The sequence below is a fragment of the Drosophila busckii genome, chromosome X (assembly GCF_011750605.1).
Source record: "Drosophila busckii strain San Diego stock center, stock number 13000-0081.31 chromosome X, ASM1175060v1, whole genome shotgun sequence".
NCBI lineage: Eukaryota > Metazoa > Arthropoda > Insecta > Diptera > Drosophilidae > Drosophila > Drosophila busckii.
The window spans coordinates 5,821,043-5,838,158 of NC_046608.1; the positions used below are offsets into that span (position 1 = coordinate 5,821,043).

Sequence of the window (17,116 nt, forward strand, 5' to 3'; positions counted from 1 at the left end):
AAGCCGTACGAGAAGTTAACTAAGTACTAAAAATAAAACTAAAATTAAATAAAAAAAACTCACACACTTCCCTCCTCAGTCGACGAAAGCAGTTCTAAAAGGTTTTTTAAACTTGAGAATAAAAAATGAAATATATAACTTGCAACACACAAATCACAGCAACTCAATATATAAAAATTAATAGACTATATGTGGTAGACTTAGCAGCAGCATACTTTTTTTTTATATGTATATGCATACAATAAATATTAAAGCAAAAAGTTTAAATAATGTATATGTAGACTAAGCTGAAATAATGTTAAAAAACAAAACGCATGTCGAAAATGAAAATGAGCTCTAAAACATCATGAAATTATTTAAATACAATTATTAAGATTAATACAAAGCATATAAACTAAACAAGTGCAACAACAATGCGTGTAAGGGTTCATAAACTTTATTAATTGTTGTACATTTTCGAATTAAGTCAAAGTCAAATAAATTGCTAGTAAACAAATCTATGCATGCATCTCTCTCACACACATTGCAAACAATATATAGCGCCAGCTCTGTCAAGTTGGACGTCGATTCGCACATAGCCCAAAACAACAAATACAAAATACTATATTAATGCAAATATACAATATAAAAATAATAAAAACCAAGACAACTCTCGTTTTATGTATAAGTATGCGCTATACTGTAAGCATAGATGTGTTTATTATTATTATATGTGTGTGTAAGTAGCATTAGTTATATAATTAATAATAACGATTATAATAATCAACTAAATATTCACATTAATACGTGTGTATATTTCTTATTAACGACTTTCCAGTTGCGAGTGTCTTTAACAAAATAAAACAAAACAAACAAGAAAAGCAAAGAAATATGAAAATTCTGTGCACTACCGCAAAAGCTGAACGCTGTGTCACTCACTTAACCATACAGGGCATTTCTATTCCTGCTAGTTTTTTGTTTTGGAATTTATTATTATTAATCATTATGTGACTCGAGCTTCAGACCAAAGTAACATTATTAAACACACATGCAAACATATATGATACACATACATATGCATACACACACAATACACATGCAAGTAAAATATTTTTTAAAAATTTACCTATTAATATGTTTTATAGTTAAAAACGAAACTGCATTATTTCCGTCTTGTATGCACCTGTTAATTTGGTATAACGCTAAATCTAAATCTAAATTCTATGAAAACGAGCGAGACAGAAGAGGCGAGCATAGCCTCAAGGATAGAGAAAGCAGCGCCAGACTATAACCATACATATACTATGTTAACCGAAAGACAGCTAGAGCATTAGACTGAGAGAGCAATGTCTGCACATGCAAATATAAGCATATATATGTATATATATTTATGTGGCCAGCACCCACACCAAGCTATAATAATTTAAGAAAATAGTTTTAAGGGTGTATGAGAGGGTGTTTGACATTGAAATCGTAACTCTTAATCTATATATTTATAAATGTATACTTCTACTACTTACTAACTAAAAACTACTAACTACTACAATTACAATTAAAATCTACAATAACAATTGATACGAGCCCTACTAGGCGTTTAGTCCCTTTTCCCAAAAAGTAAATTTAACTTTAATACAAACCAACAAAACATAACAATATTTGTACATGCAAGAAAAAACAAAAACCAAGTGAAACTAAATGAAAAACAAAAACAAAATAATGCAAATGCACTTAGAATTTAAAAATATGAAACCAACTGTATGTGTTTTCGATCATAACTCAAACAGTTTGCATACATTGTATATGTAGCTGAGACCATTTGAGAACAGCAGCGTATTTCACGATGAAACACAAAAACTAAGAAAGAAAAAAAAAGAACAAAACAATTTAAGAAAATTATTTGTAGAAAAAACTGCAAAAGAAACGCAAATATTTAAAGTAAAGTACTTCATTGAAAATTGTGTTTAAATTATAATTAAACTGAGAATGTGTAACTCAATGGCAAATCGAATAAAAGAAATGACAAAATCCATAAGCTATAGCTTTTAATTAGTTTTGCATTAAAACATTTTCAAGTTCTAACGACATGTTTATCTTTTGCTATTCACATGTTCGAGTTTGAGTGGTAATCGCAGCACTCCACAATCGATTGTTATCGAACTTCAGTGCAGGAGCGCGTTGCTTTGAAATTGAAATTCAAACTAATGCTGCCTCATTGCTTACAGTTATAGTTGCAGTTCAGCTAATTTATTATTGTTTTTAACATGTTTAAGCAATTTCTCTACTTTACGATTTATTTGGCGCCTGCATGTTGTGAAAATTTTCATGACAACAACTTTGTCACACGCTCTTTTTGACTTGTCGACTTTCATGTACAAGGGTCTCCCTGTGGGTCAACAGACACACACAACACACATGTGTATGTACATATGTACATATATGTATGTCGATGTGCGGTTGATGAAGGTGTGATGCGACGACGACGTTTTCGTTGACCGTTGCGTTAGCGGCAGCGGTCACCTGTTACTTTCACTGCTGATATCGCAACAGCGAACACGTTTTATGTTTGTCCATGGGCAAACAATGGCAAAGTTATTAAAATTACAAAAACGCGTCAGGGCAGATAGGAGATATACACATGTACACATGGAATGTGTGGCGCAAAGCATTGCCGCTTTACCTTATCCAATAATCGCATAAATTAGCGATTCTCTTTGCAACAATCAGCGGAAGTCTTTTCACTTGACGCCGCTCTCACTTTCGTTGCTGCTGTCAAATATTTAATAATTTGTGCTAAAATGTGAATTAAATGCCCCCGTCGCATACATAATAACTAGCAACTGGCCAAAATAGCAGTCAACAGCGACAAAAGCATCAACATGTATTACAAACTAGACGCTGTGGAATGCAAGTGGAATGCAAAAAGAAAACGAAGTATGGACAAATTGACAAATGGACAGACGGGCGGGCGGCCAGTTTGACTGACAGCAGTAATTGAGAATTGCCTCTACTGTGTATATTTTTGTTGTTACTTATCTAGGTAATTCACACACACACATGCATACACATACTGCTACAGATTACGGTCGCCTTTGCCTGTTGCTGTGTTGTCGTCGTCGTCGAGAGCGCGCCCAAAAATGCAATTGAGAAAAAACCCACGCAATAACAAAAACCCAAAATAGACGCAGCAATAAAGCTGATGAAAAAACAACTACTACAATACGGCATGCCAATGCCAAACACAGACACACACACACACGCACATGCATGCATATGTACATATGTATGTGTGTTTGTCTGTAGACATACCACTTGCTGTGCTGTTGTTGTTTACCTGCGCCAAATGATGCCAGCGACTTGAACGTCGACAGCGCAGTCGCAGCATCTCTTACTGCAGTGCAAACAGCTGCAGCGCCATTGCATTTTTGGGCGTGCACTGAAAGAAAAGCGAAGCGAAGATAATCAGATAATAAAGATAATTGAAAAATGCATGTATGTATAACATGAAGAGAAATATTAGTGAGTTAATTATTTCAAGCTACACCAATTAAAGGGCAGTTTTTATTTATTTTTTTTTATTTTATATATATATATACATATTTATTTTATTTGTTCATAATATTGTTTATCTATTATTAATAAATTGCAATTATTTTCAATTATTACATAGAATCAGTTTATTATCAATTTGATTTTATGTGCATACATACATATGTTTATATATTTAACTGTTTATCGACATATTATTGTGTTCAATAATATGAATATTTGTTGTATACATAATAGTTTTAAATTAATTTCAATTTGATGAAGCAACGCTTTTTGTTATTTCTTTTTATCTTCTCGTTATGCATATATTTTATTACTATTGTGCTCAATAATGAAGCTATTTCTTTTTTGTATTTTTAATGTTTTTAAAATGAGACAAATGTGACAAGATTAACATATTAACAATTATAATTTTATGCAGAAACTCCACTTATATGTACATATAAAAATACTGCACTTATTACTGTTCTATTAAGCCATACAAATAGTCTTTGTATTTATTATCAACTTAATCTAATAACTTCATTCTTAATTGCTTAACTTTTCGCTCTGTGCATCCTGTAGTTCACTCCTGCCTTTGTCTTTCCACATACCAAAGTAGCTAAACAAGAAAAATATCAACAGGCTTCAGCAAAGCAACAACAGAGTGGACAACAACAACGATGAAAATAGTCGTACTGCACTTTATTGTTGTTGTTTTTTTTTTTTTTTTGTGAGTTTCTTCTCGTTTTTCAGCAGACATTTATTTTTGTTTGTTTTGTGGTCTTATCCAGCGGCAGCAGGTAGAGCAGCCAGGCACGATTGCATTTTAAGCGCTGTCGCTGTCTCAGTCGACGTCAGCGTCGACGTTGCGCTCAAGCTGGCTTTGACTCGGCTCGGCTCGGCGCGGCGGCTCTGTGATCAGAGCTGGAACTACCAACTTGGCGTTGCTTTGGCTTTGGCTTTAGCTGTTCATTACGCTAGTGAACGTTGTCTTGAGCGCAGTTTGTCGTTGTCGTTTGTCGCAGTAACAACGTCTCAACGTGCGCATTTTGTGTGTAGCCCGAGATTCTCGTCCAGAGTTCGTGTGTGTGCGTGTGTGTGAGTGAGAGTGTGAGTGTATTGTCGGCTACTGCTGTCTCCTTCCCGTTTGCTGTGCGCCGACGGACGCGCTGCTTGCTTAATTATTATACACGTATTTTTTTCGAGTTGTTTTTTTCTGTGTCGCTGCCGCCGCCAGCAAGAAACTGGTTGCTGTGGAATAAGAAGCAACCAGCAGAAGCTAGCAAAGCAGCTAGCTGTGAAAAAAGAGGCGCAAGAAGAAGCACAGAACGCAGAGAGAAGAGCTGGCCAAAGAACGACCGCAATAACAAAAACAACAACCACTAAACAACTGTATTTTTGTGTTGCTGAATAATTTGTTGTACAGCAAATCGCCAAAGCCACAAAAACAACAAACGAAAAACGACAACAGTAACAAACAGCTGTAAGAAGAAGAAGTAACAGTTTCAAATCAAAAATACGCAAGGACCAAGGAGAGTTAACGCAATGCCCTGCTCCGCCGTAACGCTATCAATAGCGACAATCTGCGCGATTATCGCGACAGCTCTGCTCGCGATCGCCTTCTCCACAGACAATTGGCTGCACTATGAAGTCAGACGTAATCAGATACAGGTTAGTGTTAAACCGTCAACAACTGACTGTCTATCTATCTATCTATCCACCCCTACGCCCCCCCCCTTGACTTTAGCAGATATCACTGCACATCTCTCAGTTGTGCATTGTATTACGAGAATCTGCGTATTTGTCTCACCCACGCGTAGAAGCAAACAAAGACAAACGACAATAGCAACAAATCAGCAAATCAAGGTCTCGAATAAGTTAAGAGCAGCATAAATTTCAAATTGCTACACACATGCAAAAGATAATGTCGAAATCAACTGATTTGTGAGATTTGCGTTTTTAACAAAAGTCTATTGTTATCTTATTTGACTAAAAAGCGCATTAAATTATTTTAACAGAGCTTAAAATGCTAATATCAATATTGCTTCAGGATTTAAGTTGCAACGTGGTTACACAAATTACATGCAGGCTGAGCGGAGCTAACAGTTTTTGTTTAGAATATGCGCAGCCTAATTCCACTGTGCCTGTGACGCTGACGCTGGCGGCGACGCCGACGCTATGTTACCAGTAACAACTGAGGCGCGTGTGGTTGCTTATGAAGAAATAAGGGCATGGCACAGCAAGCAACAGCAGCAGCAGCAGCATGTGAAAAGAAGAAAGGTCGAAAGCAAACAGCCAATAGTAGTAGTAGTAGTAGCAGCAGCTCAACAGAAGAAGAAGTAGCAACTGAAGAATGCGCTGAAGAGGGGAGCAAAGGTAGTAGAGACGATTGGGGGCCGTTCGTTGGCCGTTAACGCTAAAACTTTCTACGCGAACGCTTAGCCAAGCCAAGCGATGCGGCTGCGCAACAAAAGATGAAGACGACGTCGACGAAGGCAGAAAGAAGCAGCAACAGAGCCAAACAGTTTCTCATTTTGCATGTAATAAACACGCAACACAACAACAAAAGCAACAACAGCAACTGCCGCCTCTTATTTGTAGGTGCAACAATGCGGTGAGGGAGAGCGCCTTAGGTATTTAAGCATTTCGGCTATTATGCTCAGAGAGCCAGAGCAAGCTTTAAGCGCGCGCTTGCGCTTGTGTTAGAGAGAGAGAGAGAGAGAGAGAGAGAGAGAGCGAGAGCGAGAGCGAGAGCGAGCGAGCGAGAGACAGCGCGCACATACCGCGCATACCAAAGCAAAAGTTAACTGAACAAAAAAAATATTTGCACGTTTTTGACTTTGGTGTTTGATTTTTACTTTGGCACTCTGTGGCTGCCAGCAAAGGTTAAGCCAAAGCAACAGCAACAATTGAAAGAAGTTTTCAAAAGAGTGCTGCCAACTCGTTTTCGTTTTGCACTGACACTGACGGCGCAGCTGACGTTAACTGCGCTGCTTTTGAAAAACGCAGGCAGAGTGTGTGGCATGTAATTAAGATTTTCATTTGCCCTGCTTATCCATAACGAATCTATTGTTCTGCCACGAAATGTTCAACGTATAAAAGAAAATTGTAAGTACTGATGGAAAATGCATTCGCTGCGCTACAATTTATTTTTGAAAACACCGACAATATATTCAGCATTATCAGCAGCGCAGCAGCTGACAGGTGGCAATCGTGTTGGCGTGACTAATGAATTCTAAATCTACCGATATATGTATATACATATGCATGTTTGCATGTGTGTGTGTGTCTGTGTGCATACCTGAAGGTGCTAATGCGATTTTGTACCTGTTTTCAAAATGTGTTTTTTGAAAAATTATTATGAGAACATTCATCATGTTTTTCTAGTTTTCAAGCAGCACAGTTATTCAAGCTTAAGCTTAACACATTAACTTGGAAATTTACATAAAATTATTCACATAATTAAACAAGATAAGAACACAAAATTATGTGCTGAAAATTGTTTTTCCCAGAACTTTTTCTTTTAGGCGATTACTGTTATCAGTGCTAATAGATAGCTGGCGGTCTTGCTCTCGCTCTCTCCTGCTGTCTACAATTTATGCAGAGTTCAAGCGCAGCGCTCAAAACAAGAACCACAGCTTAAGAAGCTAAACAACTAAGCAGTGCTTGTGTGTGTGCTCTCTCTCTCTCTACGTGGCTCTCTCTCTCTCTCTGTAGCTCTCTTTTGCTTACTTATCGCTGATAGCCGCTATGGCCGCTGTGGCGAAGTAAAAATTTGTATTTATAAATCGCTAAAGCCCAAAGCCATTTGGCTAAGGAATGGCTAAGCACAGAGTCTGGTGGGGTGGGTTGGGGGGCACGTGATTTGTAAGGCGGGGTTAGCTGGGGGGTACTCTATAAGTTGCAAACTGGTTTTGAGTTTTCACTCGTTTCACGTTTTCAAGTAGAGCTCAAAATTGGTATGCGTTAGCCGCCTTGCCTGGTCAGTACCTCCCCCCGCGCCTCCTCCCCCCATTCTACTGTTTACTCCCTACCGTTGGCTGCACTGTAAGCAAGCGGACAAGCCCTAAGTCCGTCAGTTGTGTGTACTTCAGCAATATTTGTGTTTTCATTTATTTGTCATTTTGTATTTGGTTTTTTGTTGTTGTTTAAATCAATTGGTTCGTTGGCTTATGTTGTTCACAAAAGAGAAAACCCTTCTGTGGCAACTGTTGGAGTTAGTTTTCCTTTTGCTGTTTGCTTTTCGCCTTGTTTTGAAGAAATGAAAAGCTGCTTATTGCCGCTTATTGTTGTTGCTATTGCCATTTCCCCATCTGGCTCTGTTGTAGTTTTTACCATTTTCGTCTTTGGCTCCATTGAATGAATTTCGTGTTGTAAATTTACGCTTAGTAAGCGCTTTGATTTGTCAAGAGAGTTGCTGAACGAACGAACACAGATGTTAATTTGCGACGGTAAAATAAATTAATTAAAAGTTGCAGCTACTGCTTGGCCAAATTACTCATACGACCCAGCGACCGCGATTGCAAGAGCAGAAGATTTCTTTTTGCTTATTTTCTGCTGTTGTTTACAAATTACATGCAGTCAGTCATACAGTCATTATTTATTATTGTAGCGTCAGTTTCTATATTTTAATAGCTGACATCATGTGAAATTCCAAATCGGTATATTCATGGCTTAAACGAGAATCTATATTAGCATAAAGTGAATTGCAATTGTTTGACTCAATCAGTAACTGTTTATAAATAAAATACACAAGTAAACATAGCAAAGAATTTGGAGATTCTTCGATTATACTTTCAAGCAGTTAAGCGTGAGATTTCAAACGCTTTCGCTTCCTCAAAAACTTCATTGACAAACAAAAAAAGAAGAAGAATGCTTGATAAGCATGAATTTGTTGCTTCTTCCGCATTTAAAGCACATTTGCTTAATTTATATTATTAAACACCAAAAGTCTAAAGTACAAATCACACAACAAGAAAAACTAAATTCCAATTGTTGCCAAGTCAATGACGTGCTCCCACGACCTGGCTATAAATTGTCTAAATTCTTGGCCAACGCTACAAATTTAAATTGTCAACAAAAGTGAAGGCGAGGCTTGAATAAAAATAAATTATTTATTAGCTGACGCATGCCACAGCTGGAAGCTTGCACTATTTAAATACTAGAGACTCGACTCTCTGGTCAAGGAGTGTCAACAAAGTGGAGCACTCAAGTTCATCATAGCTAGAGCTTTTCTTATTTTAAATTGCATGACAAAGTCACTCACACTTGCTTTGGAGCCGCACACCAACAAATTTATATAAAGTGCGTTTGTATGTCGCATAATTTAGCAATTTGGCATTTTAATGAGCTTTGGCCTTCCCATGAAGCTAACAATAGCTCCGGCAGTGCTTTATGCATCCTGCATCTGTCTACCATATATAACTGCCATATATATCTTTCGTTCTTTATCTATGGCTAAGCTCTGATCCAGTTTTAGATCTGCACATTTGCTGACGATTGGCTAATCACCAACATCCGCCGCCGCCGCCGCCGCCGCTGTCTGAAAGTCAATGCATTGGCTCTGGTACGTGGCATGCAAGGTGGGTTAGGGGTTGGCTGGGGGGCGGGCGGAGTTTTGTGCACATGTTGTCTAAACCCGTTTGGACTTGTGCTCTGGTCATAAAAATACTTGTGGCTTTTTTTTTTGTTAAGGAGGCAAGAAGAAGAAGCAGAGTAACTATGCAGCTGGCGCAAAAAGTCTTTTGTGTCTATGATCTTTGGATAGAGTTTAAAGTACAGACACTTATGTATTTTTAAAGGGGGAGATACAGATCCAGATAAACAGCTACATATGTAGCTTTAATTTGGTTGCAAGTGCCAACTGTTGAAATATTTTCTTAAGCTAACTTATATTTTGAGCGTCTTATATTTTTATATTTTTAAGAGGCATTTCAAATTCCATTTGAATGATTTTCTTAAACATATTTTCATCTTTTTCTTCTCTTTAATGTGAGAATTTCGTGTTGCATTTTTCAATCAAGTAATATTTTTTAAGCCCCCCTCCCGCCATTTAGCCTAAACTGAATGTTTATTTCTTTAACCACGTTTTCCACCAAAAATTTCATCGCTCGTTTCGTTTCATTTGATGTTGCTCAGCAGACACTCAAATATCCAAAAATTTGAAATGTCAGCACGTTTCACACGTTTGAAATTCTATTTTGTGTTTTTTTTTTGGTTTCGAGCTAAGCTGGGCTTGGATTTGGGGTTCGGCGGGTAAAAAGGTAACAAAAATGTTAATCAGCTGAAGTCAAGTAAAAGCCAAAGAGTCAAAAAGCCAAAAGAGAAAAGTGTCTTGTCGCAACTTGTTCAAAATGAAAAAAAAAAGCGCTAAACGTGTTTTATTTTATGTCCGGTACTTAAATAACAATACGCGAGCTCAAAGAAAACTTTACAAATTGCTTATCGACCGGGGTGGAGTGGGGGAGAAGAAGGGGAAGTTCTCATATTGAAAACTGCATACGGAACCAAAGTGTGAGCCAACTGAACGAACTTATGTAAATTAGTTGGAAAAAAAAGGTTTTTCGCTTACGCAATCTGCTTGGAACTGGGTTTGGGTTTGGCCCACCTAAAGAAAAGTGGAAAAAATAACAAGAAGTAGGAGGCAGAGTAAAAACCAATATGCAGCCCAGACTTGGAGCTTGGGGCATTTACTACCCTTTTCTCTTCTCTCTTTCCCTCGCTGTCTCTTATGAAATTTTTGACGCGCTTCGCTTGCTGCGAGACTTTGTCCAGTTTTTTTGTTTCTCGTTTTCGTTTGTGTTTTGTTTTTTTTTGGGTGATTTCTGGTCTTTTATTAGCGCATTGCGTTCCCACTCGCCACAGCCAACGGATTAATTTTGTAACTTTCTTATGAAAGTCGCAGCAATTAAGGGCCCTTTCTCTCCCTTTTCCTCTCCTCTTGTTGTACGCAAGCAGCGTTTGTCATAGCTCTGTAACTCGCTTAATTTGCGGCCACTTGCAACATACATTGCACACACGGACGGACGGACAAACGGTCGAACAAACGGACGGGGTGGAGTTCTTCAGGGCATTAGAAAACCATTGAGCCATAAAAAACAAGACAAGACAAGACAAGACAACTTGTTAGCTTGTTGGCTTGGGCTCTCCTGGCTAATGACGATTGGACATGCCCAGCTAATTATAATTATAAGTAGTTAAGTCGCAGTCGGAGCGAGGAAAGCGGACGCGAAGGTCATTCGAAAGTCTTCCGTAGAGGTAGAAAACGAAAGCTAAACGCAATCCTTTTGATTGATTTCGAAGCCAACAGACCGAAAGCCAAATATGTACTACGCAATTGAAAAAAATCAATAGATCACATTAGATCACACACACTCTATAATGATGAATAATGAATGACAATAAAATCTCTGTTGTGATCTCGAAATGGAAACATTTTTTTCCCATTTAACTTGACAATGGGCAACCTTCAATTGTTAACAACGTACGCCTCTGAGAGCGAGAACTTGGAAACGTGTTCATCTTGCCACTTGATCTGATAAGTTACTAAATACTACACGCACACTCATACTCCTACGTTTAGATACATAACTTATAGTATGTACATCCGTATATCATTAAGACGAAAGATGACCGGATGATGATGATCGACACACACACACTCTGATAATAATAATTGTAGCCGACGTAGTTGTTTGTAGTTTGTACACAGCGAGAAAAGTGGTTTTCAATTTCAAACTGGTATTAGACTGTAGTTCAAACTATTTCTTACAGTGTGTAGCTATCGAAATCTTTTGTTTGTTTGAGAGAGACGCCCACACAAAAAGGGGAACTGGTTTATTGGCAGCTGTCGTCAGAGTCGATTTGAATATTGTTGTAAATAAAGCTGCTGGCAATGAATCGCCTTGATATGTTTCGTTTGCATCGCTGGAATTCAATTCTAACGTTAATCTTTCGAGAAGGCTAAAGTGTTATAACCCCTTTTGTCATTTTGTCTTTTTTGCAGGCCTTCTCCGCTAAGCATTCCGATGCCGAATCACTGCTGCATAATCTGAATGTGAAGTACTATTACTATACGAGAACTCGTGGACTATTCCGCATCTGCTATCCCAAGGAGCGACCACCGGCAACTGCAGGTAATAAAAATAAAACAATAAGCGTACCTCATACTCATATTCTTATTCTCTTTTCTGCTAGTGCCAACTTATCTGTCACCCATTGAAACCCACTGCTCGAACATTGATTACTTTCCGCAAGTGGAGGATGATAAGATCTCCAATGAGGATGCCACATCACGTCTACATTTGGCACGCTCCTGCATTGCGCTCTTCATTTTGAGCTTTGTCACTATCTTTTGTGCTTTCTGGACGGGACTCTCTGGTTGTTGGAAACGTTCCTCTGGCGCCATTACAGCCACTTCGATACTGCTCTTGGTCACTTGTCTGTTAGCAGCTGGCGCCATGGGACTTTGGCATACGGTTGAGTTCTTTGAAAAGGAGAAAGTTGTCGGCGAGGATTACTTCCAGCAATGGAATACGGTGCGTACTTTGTCTTCATTGTTGTCAACTTCAAATTACTCTATTTTTGCAACAGGTGCTGCGTGACAATACAAAGATTGTCTATGATTGGTCCTATATTGTGGCCTGGACCGGCATTGGCACTTGTCTACTGTCTGCCATCTTGCTATCCGGTGCTGCTGTCTGTCTGCGCAATGAGCGCGAGAAGGAGGAGCAACTGAATCTGCAGTATCTTATGCCTGGTAAGCTTACTGCATTTATTTAATTATTGTTCAATCTAATTTTCCATTTCTTTCAGTTTACTCGCAAAAGCAGCCACCTTATCCTCCCTATGCCAACTATGCTCAGCCTCAAATATATCCGGGTCCCTATTACCATGGCTCACAATACGGACCGTACAACTATTAACTGGCGTAACGAACGTGCATAACGAACGCGAAAGCGAATCAACGCAATCAATAAAAATAATTATCATTTGGGAGCTCACCACAATCAAAACAAAAAAGACATATGATTAATAATATTTAAGCAGTGCAAGCATTAGTGGTTAAGGTCGACTCTCTCCCAGTTTTCAACGGTCACCTTTGCCGTATGCAGAGCTTGTCCGGTTCTAAAGCTTCCCTTGCATACACAAAATAAACAACAAAAAACACACATGCGCATACACATTTGTAATACAATTTTAAATTTAAATATTTTTTTTTTGACAAAATGTAGCTTGTAATTTTTTTTAGCACCGTAATAATAACATTAGTTTGTCTTGAGTCAAAATGCGTCAAAGTTTTTGGAGTGCGATATGTTTCTGCAAATAATCATAGAACATAAAACAAAAACAGAATTAAAAGTTGTACCTACAAACATATAGGCAAACAAAAAACAAGAGAGAGAAAGAGAAACAATAAAGATTTAATTTATTGTAGCATGTAACGTACATGTAGCTTACATTATATTATGATAACTATACAAATAATAATTATAAAAATAACTATACAATAATTATAATCTCCGTAAGCATAAAATTTTGTATATGTTTTTGAATGTAATTGAGCATTATTTTACAAATGCGCAGCAAGCGTTAATTTGTCTTCCAAGTACATATACTATAGTGCATGTGCAAGTACTTAAATAAATAAAAAAGTTTCGTACGTTATAAATAAAGAAATTCAACTGGTGATTTTTTTTGAAAAGAAAAATTACGTTATAAGCGCTCGATTGCCGGCACTTGAGCCGGCACAATCAAATACAACTTAGTGGCGGTCGAGCGATAAGTCGATTGATAACTTTTTTGAATGACTGTTAAGCTTTACATTTACTGCCCTTGTTCTTGTTAATCAAACTTATTTCATTATATATTTAATTGTTGAGCTCTTATAAATCCAGGATGGAAATTGTGCAAAAATGTGTCCAAGTTGTGTGCTGAAATATGTTGCAAGCAAAATTACAGAGCTTACAGTATCTGCAATATTCGCATTGCGGTGAACTCATTGCGGTCAACACACTGTCATCCATGCGGTGCTTAAAACGAGAAAAGTATTCCGACAAATCGTCATCTCAAAAGCAAAAAGCAAAAGAAAAGGGCCAGCAAAAAGTATATTCTGGCGAAAAACTGCATAGGACGGAGTAACACAACAACTAGAAGAATAACAGTATCGATTATAAGACAATGTCCGGCAACGGTTTCGACGAAAATCCTTTTGGCGAGCCCAATCTGGATAATCCGTTTGCGGTAAGCTGACAACAAAAATTTCTGCTGATGAAAAGCTACATACCAATGCACATATACACACACATACATACATAGTGTATGAGAGTGTATGCGTTGTAGGTGCACCGACGACAGCACATCGATGTATATATATATATACATATATACATGTGTGTGTGTGTATGAGTGTGTGATGCCGCCTACACTTTGCCAAGTTGGTACTAATGTGAATAATTTGATATCGTTTTCTGATTAGGATCCCGCCATACAGCAGGCGACACGCATGTCAACCAATGTCTCGCTGGAAGACTACAATCCCTTTGAGGAGCAGGCGAAGCCGCAACTGCAAATCAATTCAACCAATACGGCGGCCGTTGTCCAGCCACTCTCACAGAACATTCCGCCCCCGCAGCCCAGCTCAATGGGCGCCTCAGCCCCCAGTACCAGCATACAAATTACCTCGGAGGAGCTGCAGGTAAGCGCAACAGCTGTAGAAAAAAAATCCAGACCAGGGCTGTCGCTGAGCTTGATTGCTTGTGCTCCAGTTAGCTCGCATTACAGTCGTTCTATGTGCGGTTGTTGCATTGCTGTGGCTGCTGTTGTTGTTGTTGCTCTTGTTGCTGTTGCTGTAGCTTTTGATGTGGCTGTTGTTGCCACAACGACACCACAAAGGCGTGCACTGTCTCTCCCGAACGCATGTGTGGGCGTTTATTGAATGACACCCACACAAACAGAGGCACAGACACAGACTCACGCACACACGCAAACATGCAAGCTGCTGATAAGGGGCATTGTCTGTTTGAGTCTGTAAACAAACCATGCATTTATGTATTTTGGAATTTTTAAATTATAGCGCCGCCAGGAGGAATTGGATCGCAAAGCAGCCGAATTGGATAGACGTGAGCAGCAGCTGCAAGGCAATGTGCCACAGTTAAACAATTGGCCACCATTGCCGGACAACTTTTGCGTCAAGCCGTGCTTCTATCAGGACTTTGAAGTCGAGATACCGCCAGAGTTTCAGCGCTTGGTTAAGCACTTGTATTACATTTGGATGTGTAAGCATTATACCATTTATTAGCGTCGCATTAGTTTTTATTGTATTGAGAGACGCCAAGGCTGATAAGATTCTTACACACTGTGGCATTAGTCATAGCCAAAGTCATTCGACTCATATGTATACCATATACACAATCAATCAGCTGAAAGTGTTTCCAAAAATCTTTGTTTTCGAATATGATATGATAAATATGATTCTTTGCTTGCAGTCTACACGCTCACGCTCTGCGCCAATATAATTGGAGGACTTATTTTGCTTTTCTACGCACATAAAATATCTAACCTATTCTTGGCCATATTCTACACAGTGCTCTTCACGCCTGCCTCCTATGTTTGCTGGTAAGCTCGGCTCGGCTCGCCCGCCTTATGCAAATATATCGACCTTTCACCATTGCTAACTGTTAAACTTTCTTTTCATGCTGCTGCTGCTGCTGTTACTGTTGTTGTTACTCTCTGCTGTTACTGCTGCTGTCTTTGTCTTGCTGGTGTCTCTGGTGCCGTTTAGGTTTCGGCCAGCTTATAAGGCATTCCGCAATGATTCGAGCTTCAACTTTATGGTCTTCTTCTTTGTATACTTCTTTCAAACTATTTACACGGTGGTGCAAGCCGTTGGGTTTGAGGACTACGGCTACTGCGGCTTTATCACGGCCATCTCACAGTTTGAAAGCTCAGCATCGGGCATTATTGTGGGTTTGCTGCTGTTGATAATTGCCTTTTGCTTTGCCATCACTGCGGGCGCCAATGTGCTGATGATAATGAAGATCCATTCGATCTATCGCAGCACCGGTGCCAGCATGGACAAGGCAAAGGCTGAGTTTACCACAGAATTTCTACGCAATCAGCATGTACAGGAGGCGGCCTCTTCAGCTGTCAGCTCGGCTGTGAATTCACAATTCAATAATAGCAGATACTAAACAATCTACAAACCAACAATAACAACAATACCAAGCAATAGCCAACAACAGCAAGCAACAATAATTAATAAATAAATCAACCAATCAACCAACCAAGCAAACACATAAAGAGACAAGCACAGAAAGCACATAGTGGAGCACATGGAGCAGGAGCCAAGTCAAGTACTCAACAAAATCAGCTGTTTTACGCGTTTAATCATCGACATGCATACACACACATATATAATCTATACATTAATTATAATAGCAAGGCTTAAAAGCGTAACTAAACAAGAAGAAAAAAGAAAAAACTAATTGCTTTTTGCATAAGATAATTCCTAAAATGCCGTCGTCCTTATTACTAAAAATAACATTTGTAATAATTATATATACAATTTACTGCTATTATATACATTATGTGTATATTATACTATATAAAATATTTACTAAATCGGAATCTTAAACCAAAACTATACAAAACGGCACACGTTGCCTTCAACGGCCAAAGGCAAATCTGGCCTAGAGATAAAGCATTTGACAAAATGCCAGGCAAATTTACAATAATCATGCAAACATTTATATAATACACACACACAAACACATAAACATAAAAACGCAGCAAGAATAGCTTGATGAATTAGTTCTATATTTTTTTTCGCAAGTGTCCTAAGAAATTACTAATTTATGAATTAAACAAAAATATATATATATATATATGCTTAAGCTGAGATTGTCGCATAGAAATGATTGTGGTCTGCAATCTAAATCCAGTTGATCTAACAAATACGACTTGTATGTATAATATGTAATAATGATAACGCAGCTATGGATTATGATAAATGCTGCGGCTGCTGATAATAATGTTTTCTAGTTCTCTAAGCAAACATTTATGATATACGCATAACACACATCCACATAAAAAAAAAAGAAACACACACACACACACTCATGCATAACCACATCTAAATGTATTTAAAGCATAAATTATAAAAAGCAACTTTTATCTTTAGAGCAAATGTGCAAACACAAACGCTGAGCATAGTCCATATTTTGTGTTATTATATTAAATTCAATTATATTTGCTGTTGTCCAACTTTCCGTACTTGTAACTGTGACCCCAAACTACCTGCCTTCCCACCCCCTCTTCCCGCAATCTTGTGCACGTCAACGTAAACACATTTAATGTCGTATCGTGTATTTTGTAATTGTAATTGTTATACATACATATTATAAATATATATATATATATATATATACATATACATATATCTATATGAAGACATCATATAATATATATGCTATGCGATTATTATTTAAAAATTATGTTTATACTATTCCTTGTTAGATGTCCAGATAATTTTCCATTCCTTTTATTTTTGTTGTTGTTTTGCTTGCGTACATACAATTATTTTTGTAAAGTTTTTGTTTATCTAACCACA

General features: G+C 38.0%; 2 protein-coding genes across 2 annotated transcripts; both read left to right on the top strand.

Moving 5' to 3' along the window:
- The first annotated feature begins 4,481 nt into the window (after positions 1-4,481).
- LOC108605518 lies at positions 4,482-12,856 on the top strand. Its single transcript, XM_017995267.2, has 5 exons — positions 4,482-5,178; positions 11,513-11,642; positions 11,704-12,044; positions 12,100-12,265; positions 12,322-12,856. The coding sequence occupies exons 1-5, from the start codon at positions 5,053-5,055 to the stop codon at positions 12,429-12,431; spliced, it is 873 nt and encodes a 290-aa protein (XP_017850756.1). The 5' UTR covers positions 4,482-5,052; the 3' UTR covers positions 12,432-12,856.
- A 668-nt stretch (positions 12,857-13,524) lies between these two features.
- Positions 13,525-16,645, top strand: LOC108605579 (secretory carrier-associated membrane protein 1). The gene is made up of 5 exons (XM_017995348.2): positions 13,525-13,749; positions 13,985-14,203; positions 14,582-14,783; positions 14,994-15,123; positions 15,290-16,645. Exons 1-5 carry the CDS (start codon positions 13,687-13,689, stop codon positions 15,696-15,698), a joined length of 1,023 nt encoding a protein of 340 aa, XP_017850837.1. The 5' UTR covers positions 13,525-13,686; the 3' UTR covers positions 15,699-16,645.
- The last annotated feature ends 471 nt before the right edge of the window (positions 16,646-17,116 follow it).